At 39.6% G+C, this 6,426-nt stretch overlaps 1 protein-coding gene across 1 annotated transcript; it reads left to right on the top strand.

The window, feature by feature from the left end:
* Positions 1-725: 725 nt before the first annotated feature.
* LOC109865932 (UPF0575 protein C19orf67 homolog) lies at positions 726-5,397 on the top strand. Its single transcript, XM_020454446.2, has 8 exons — positions 726-1,354; positions 2,194-2,266; positions 2,430-2,631; positions 2,858-3,002; positions 3,336-3,436; positions 4,105-4,341; positions 4,557-4,706; positions 4,842-5,397. Exons 2-8 carry the CDS (start codon positions 2,218-2,220, stop codon positions 5,041-5,043), a joined length of 1,086 nt encoding a protein of 361 aa, XP_020310035.1. The 5' UTR covers positions 726-1,354; positions 2,194-2,217; the 3' UTR covers positions 5,044-5,397.
* The last annotated feature ends 1,029 nt before the right edge of the window (positions 5,398-6,426 follow it).

The following is a 6,426-nucleotide window of genomic DNA, read 5'->3' as shown; positions in this document are numbered from 1 at the left end:
AAATTACACTTGAGTCCTCCATTTTTATGCCCACTTTTCCAACCATAAAGCATATCAGTCTGTTTTTGCATAGGCCAGTGGTTTTCAACCCTCTCTTTGCAGAACCCCGGATGTTTCACAATTTTGTTGTAGCCCTAAACAAGCAAATCTCCTTAAAACCTATTCAACGGCTTGATGATTAGTTGACAAGATTAATCAGGTGTGCTAGCTGTGGAATACAGTGGAATGTCTGGGGGTCCTCTAGGAGAGGTTTTAAAACCCCTGGGATATGGCTGTACTACTAAACATATTTCCCCATTAAAGAGACAAACAGATCAACTTTTTTTTCATCATATATGAGACTTGACTCTCCTCAGCCGTTTATGACTTTATTTTATTTTAAGACATCCTTCAGTTTGGACCTGTACAATGATAGAAAAATAATAAACAAATATATGTTCATATAAAATGTTTGAACATTTTAATACAATACTTACAGTTACACAGAATTTCTTGTCCAGGCAAAGTAATGTCTTTGAACATGAGTATGACTGTCCTATGCAAACTATCAACTCAACTGAGCCAATCAATTTAATAATTTCTTGACTGCGTTTACGTCATAGTCTCATATATTACGTCATGGCACTGTACACGATTACGTCAACTACAACAGCTCACAGTGACCCCGCCGGGAGATGAATACATTTTCTGATCACATACAAAATCTCTAAAAAGCTTCAAATGTAATGTAACCCAATTCACGTTGATTCAGTGGGGTTTTATATATCAATGTTTCCCTCTGGTGGCAAGAACTGAAAGAGCCATCATCAGTCTGCACTCCGCACTCACTTCTGATCTTTTGATAGAGTTAGAATAACTGAGTTAGAATAATATAGTGAGAATAATAGAATTAGAATAACTATATTCATGTAGCTAGTATGGATACTAATACTGACAAATCAAAGCGTTTTTTTTTCATAACAGTGTTGTCAAACAAACGACGATATTTGGCTTGACAATGACAGCGGTGTAAGATATATGGTGATTTTTGTAATTTTGCAATCATTTATTTATTAGTCTCCATAGGCAGAAAGGTTGCTTATCTCCAATTATCTATATAAATAAACCCACATAACTGTCTAACTTGTGCATGTTTCGGCCAGCAGAAGAATCCGCTTGCTCTAGTCTAGTAGTAGTACTAGCTTGCAGTAGTAGTTGTCGCGCTAGGCTAGCCTGCAAACTGACAAATTCAGTTGAGACCGGGGCCGAGCGTCAGATATAGAATCCAAGAGAAAGAGAGGAGGCTGGAGACGGAGACCGATTGAGAACTGTACTTGTCAAGTTCTGGACTGACGGTGGGACGGGAACTTCTAAGGTGTGGAAAGTGGCGTAGGTGTAACTTCGTTAGCTAATTGCTAACTATCCTCAGTTCATGAAAATACTGGCTAAGTACACTCATAAAAACGTGTAAAGTGTTCAATGAATACAACACACAAGAAACCCCTGTCTTATATTGCAGTTGCTAGCTAGCTAACAAGCTAAAGCTAGCTAACTAATGAAGGATTTCGAGGTGTCAACCGAAAGCGAACATTTGGTTATTATTTTTATTTTTATGAACAACTCATACAAAGTACAAAAAGGTTTATAGTACGCATTACTTTTTGTTTTTACACTTACTGATAATTGCAAAATAATATTTCAATTCTATCTTAAACAATGTGAAAAGGGGTTGGTTCTCTGCCCACTTCATTTTATGGATAAAATAATCTACCACGAAACAAAACAAAAATTAACAATGAAAGTTAAATCAGGGTCCATATCATTTGGTTCAAAATAAAACATTTATATAAGAGTCTCAAATTAATATTAATTGTCGTTTCTTTTAAAATAAAATCTAACTCACTCAAATCTTCTGACATGTAAGAACAGTCTCAAAATAAATGGTTAAGTTTCTGGCTCACAACCACAAGATACACATTTGTTGTCATAACTATTTTGAATCTGTGTATAATAAAGGTCTTTACAGGGTAGATTCTATGAATGCGTTTGTATGATACACAATATTTGCCAGACAACAGTCATACTTTGTTCCAGTTCACTTGTCCTATGGCTGCATTCCAGTATATTTTAGGAGAGGGAATAGTAACATCTTGACATAGTTTTCTTAGATAATTGATATTACATTTATAGTTTTAAAATGTCAATTCCTTCTAGCTGTATTGAGGCTACAAAGAAAGCATGGAACAGGGGGAGCTGAAAAATTATCTTGGATTATCACCAGACACAGGTGAGTTACTGTCAAAATGCATAGGTATCTTAATAATTATGTACACGAAAAACGTGCTACACTCGCAATAACATCAGCTAACCATGTGTATGTGACCAATATAATTTTATTTGACTCTGCTAATCAAACTCAAGTCAACAAATAATTATCCGACATTTCTCAGACAATGTGGCGCATGTAGAGTGTAGTGCTTTGGCGCCCTCAATTGGCGACCAAAGGTACAGCACAGGGTATGCTGATTGGGAGTTCACGTCGTCATGCCAGGATATCAACAGGAAGCATCATCAGAGGTTCCGAACCATTGAGCGGCAACTCCAGTACCTGCTGGATAAGGCGGATGAGTATCAGGCACACCTTTTATACAGGTAACGTTAGTCAGTTAGGAAAGTTGTTAATGTAGTCTAAGCTAATGATCGGTAGAGGTTAGGTGAGTCAGTGAAGAGTGTAGCTAAACTATACAATTACATCTAGTAGTGTTTCAAGTTATTGTTTATTATTTCTCAAAGGGATTAAAGTAATACATAATGAAGCCCTGTCCTGTGACATAACTGTGTGTGTGTGTGTGTGTGTGTGTGTGTGTGTGGTCTGCAGGCATGACAACCTGCAGAAGGAACACTTTGCTCACGTGGTGCCTACTTTCCTGCGGACCTGTCAGCCCTACTTCACTTACCTGGCGTCGACCGCTCGCAGCTCCCTGCCCCGGAGCACACCTCTACCCATGTACATCCGCTCACGAGTAAGAGCCTCAACTCGACCCTACTCCTCTGAATCTGGGTAGGACAAAACTGTCACTCTTTATTGAGTGACCGTGTCCGCTCTATCCTCGATTCAGGCACCTTGGTTGGAAAGTGAGGTAGCGGCGGTGATCCCTTCCCTTTGCACTCTTTATTGATATTAAATGTATTCTACACTTCAAACCAACTGAAATGTCTATGTGAATCAACTCTGGCCAAGAATATAGGCGTATGAGAGCTTTGAGAACTAATAGAGAAAGATCAAGAGATGCTGTAAACTGAGAGTGGTGTGTAATTTGTCTGTCTGTATTTATGTTTTTGTCCATCTGTCCAAGTTTTTAGACTTCTCCCAGCAGCTCTGTGAGAGGCTGGAGCAGCTGGTCTTGACCTATGCCTCCTTTGACTTTCTCTCACTGGAAGAGACTGATCCAACAAGGTACTGTACTTACCAGAAGAGGCTGGTTGGAGGAACTATTGGAGGACGGGTTCATTATTGTCTGGAATGGAGTAGATGTGTTTGATACGTTTCATTTATATCATTCCAGCCATTACATTTCCTGCCATTACAATGAGCCCGTCCTCCTATAGGTCCTCGAACCAGCCTCTTCTGGTCATCGCTCATCCCACCAGCCTCTGGTACTTATATCATAACATCTGAAGGCTGTGAGCCACCACAAACAGATGCACATACAAACGCATATCACCGCTGTCAGGTAAGAACCTAATCTCCAAAACAGACACTTTTCAGGAAAGTGAGAACTCTCATATTAGACTATTTTTAATAAACATACAATTTTGACATTTCAGAAGCTGTTTTGAGTACATTTTCTTGGTCCTAGAGTCATGAAACATTCAGATTATGTTGAGAAGAGTTGGGGCTTTCAACACAATTTGAGTGGCAAGGTTTTCATCAGACAGCGACGATATGTACTAACACCTACTAGAATGCTTGTATTTAGATCCGCAAATGGAACATTGTGGAGTATGACGCAAATATATAGACAGATTCTTGGACTTGTCAACCCTTATTCGTCTGACATTCATTCCACAATCCTTCATCCAGCCATTTATGTATCTATCATTCTCCCCCTCTCTCCATTCCAGTGTCTCCCATTTCTACATTGGCAAGTGTCAGATAGACAGTGTGGGGCTGTCCATATACAGGTACTGTCGTCTAGCCCCTTACCTGGCTGGGGTCCACACTGGCCTGTACAAACGCATGCGCTGGAATGTGGAGAGACCCAGAGAGAGCCTGCAGCAGGAAACGGATGGCGAGATGGAGGGACATCCAGAGGAGGACAAGCCAGTGGCAGGGAAAGCGAGAGCCACCAACACTGAGTAGTGAGTGTGAGAGAGAGAGGGGGAGGTAGAGAAAGGGTTAAAGTAAGGCACAACATGCCAATAAATGATAATTGTAATATTAGTGGCAAGAAAAATGTGGGACTCTTTTGAACTGAGATGTTCGATGACAATGTGCATTTTGAAATTCAGGCCTAAGAACAGTCGGATCAGATGGCATCTCTCACTGCCTGTGTGACTGTGTGTTTCTCGTGCAGCTACTTCCTGTGCTACGAGGACGTCCCTGAGGGGGGCGATGGAGAGGGAAAAGGGGAGACTGTTGCTATGGGCAATATGGTCAAGATGTGGACAATCGGTCAGTGGATCCAAACGTATCCTGACCCCGTGAGGGACGACTTCTACGACTGGTACAAATTCACACTCAGATGGCTTTAGAACACTCTTTCATCTTTGACTTGTTTAAAGAATACTTAAGAGTAAGCACCACGTTAATATAGCTCACACGGTGTGTGTTCCTGCGTGTGTGTTTGTGTTCGTTCCAGGGTGCTATGCTGGGTTCCGCAGGCTAGGTACCACAGGCTGTTGTGTCTGGGAGGAGAGGAGCCCTCTGCTTGCAATGCTACTGACTGCCTGCTGGGGTTGTTGTTTTCTCAACAGACCCCAGTGGAAGACCCCAGTCGTGAAATAGAGACGAGCCACTGTTCTAGTACTGCCTTTGGCCATAACATGTTCTCAATGATTTAAAGGATTTAACATGACTTATTGCTAGCTTTACATTGTGTTATGTTTGGCTAATATTTTCAGATCTAAGTAACTATTGGGAAGGACTTTAAGGACTGGACACTGACAAAGCTTTGGTTCCTACTAGACAGTCATCCATGACAAATATTTTCCTTATAGTTCCTTACATATTGTGTAAAAACAAATATAATTTATAAAGACAGCGGGTTTTATTACCAGTTCCCTACCAGCTAGTGATAGATTTGAACTGTATCTGATGTTGTCTATTCATATTCAAGGTTTTATTGAGCGTGTGTTACTGTATTCTGTGGTTGTTGGAAATCATTTTGTATTATCAGAATAAAACTATTGACCTGCCATTCATTTGCATGGGAGTGTTATTTTGTGAAAGAAAACAATTTATCGAAAATAAATGATTGTGTAAATATTTTTTTTAAACATGGGGTCTCAGTACTGTACTTACATTGTAAATGTTTGTAAACAATGGAGTAATACAACATTACAGTTTGCCATATGGTTAAGATTTTCTTTATTGATGATATTTCATGTTTGCAGTGCTGTTCTATCATGCAAAATAGCCTACTGTGACAACTAGGTAGTTCAGAATGAAGACCTTTCTGTTCCAGAATAATTTCTAGTCATGTCCTTGCCGCATTTATTTTTTTGCTCACTTGAACCATTTAGTTGTGACATCACAATGTCTTATGTTTGCCAAAGATTCTAAAGTTCTAAATTGGAGCATTCTATACTTCTATATTTATACACATGTATTCTGAATTCAGACTGCTATAATACAGCACTCGTGTTGGTTGCATTGCTCAATTTGTTTAGTTCTTATTTTGGATTTAGTTCTAGTACAGTTTTGAAGTTTTTAGTTGAGTTTTCTGTAAATTAAATATTTTCTAGTTTACTGGTCTCCTGGGGATAACTTGGAGCAAATATGGATGACTCGACATCCATCCAAGGGTCTTCTTGGGTCCATTGTTACCTTGATGATCAGGTAAGTTTGCCATTAATTATACAATAGCTCTCATGTGTTTAAGCATCTACTTTGATGTTCTCCTTTAGTATTTAATAGGTTTTGGGCCCACCACATCCATGATAAATCTGATGTCCTGAACAAAATGGCATTGTCATGGCCATAAAATATCCTGTGTGATTCCACTGCTAATATTAAACTCCTACTGTGTGTACAGATGCTGAAGGTGAAGGATCGCCAGAGACTTCATGAGATTGAGCAGGAAGTTCATAGAGAGCTGAGCTTGACACCAAGCCAATGTCACCAGTCTCCAGGAGAGGTATACTCATACTTTTCCATTCCCTAAACTATAGTACATCATTGCTATATACTACACCATTGCTATCACCCACATACTGTTTATTTAC

This window comes from Oncorhynchus kisutch, linkage group LG20 (assembly GCF_002021735.2).
Source record: "Oncorhynchus kisutch isolate 150728-3 linkage group LG20, Okis_V2, whole genome shotgun sequence".
NCBI classification, from domain to species: Eukaryota; Metazoa; Chordata; class Actinopteri; order Salmoniformes; family Salmonidae; genus Oncorhynchus; species Oncorhynchus kisutch.
This window is presented reverse-complemented; position numbering and strand designations above follow the sequence as displayed.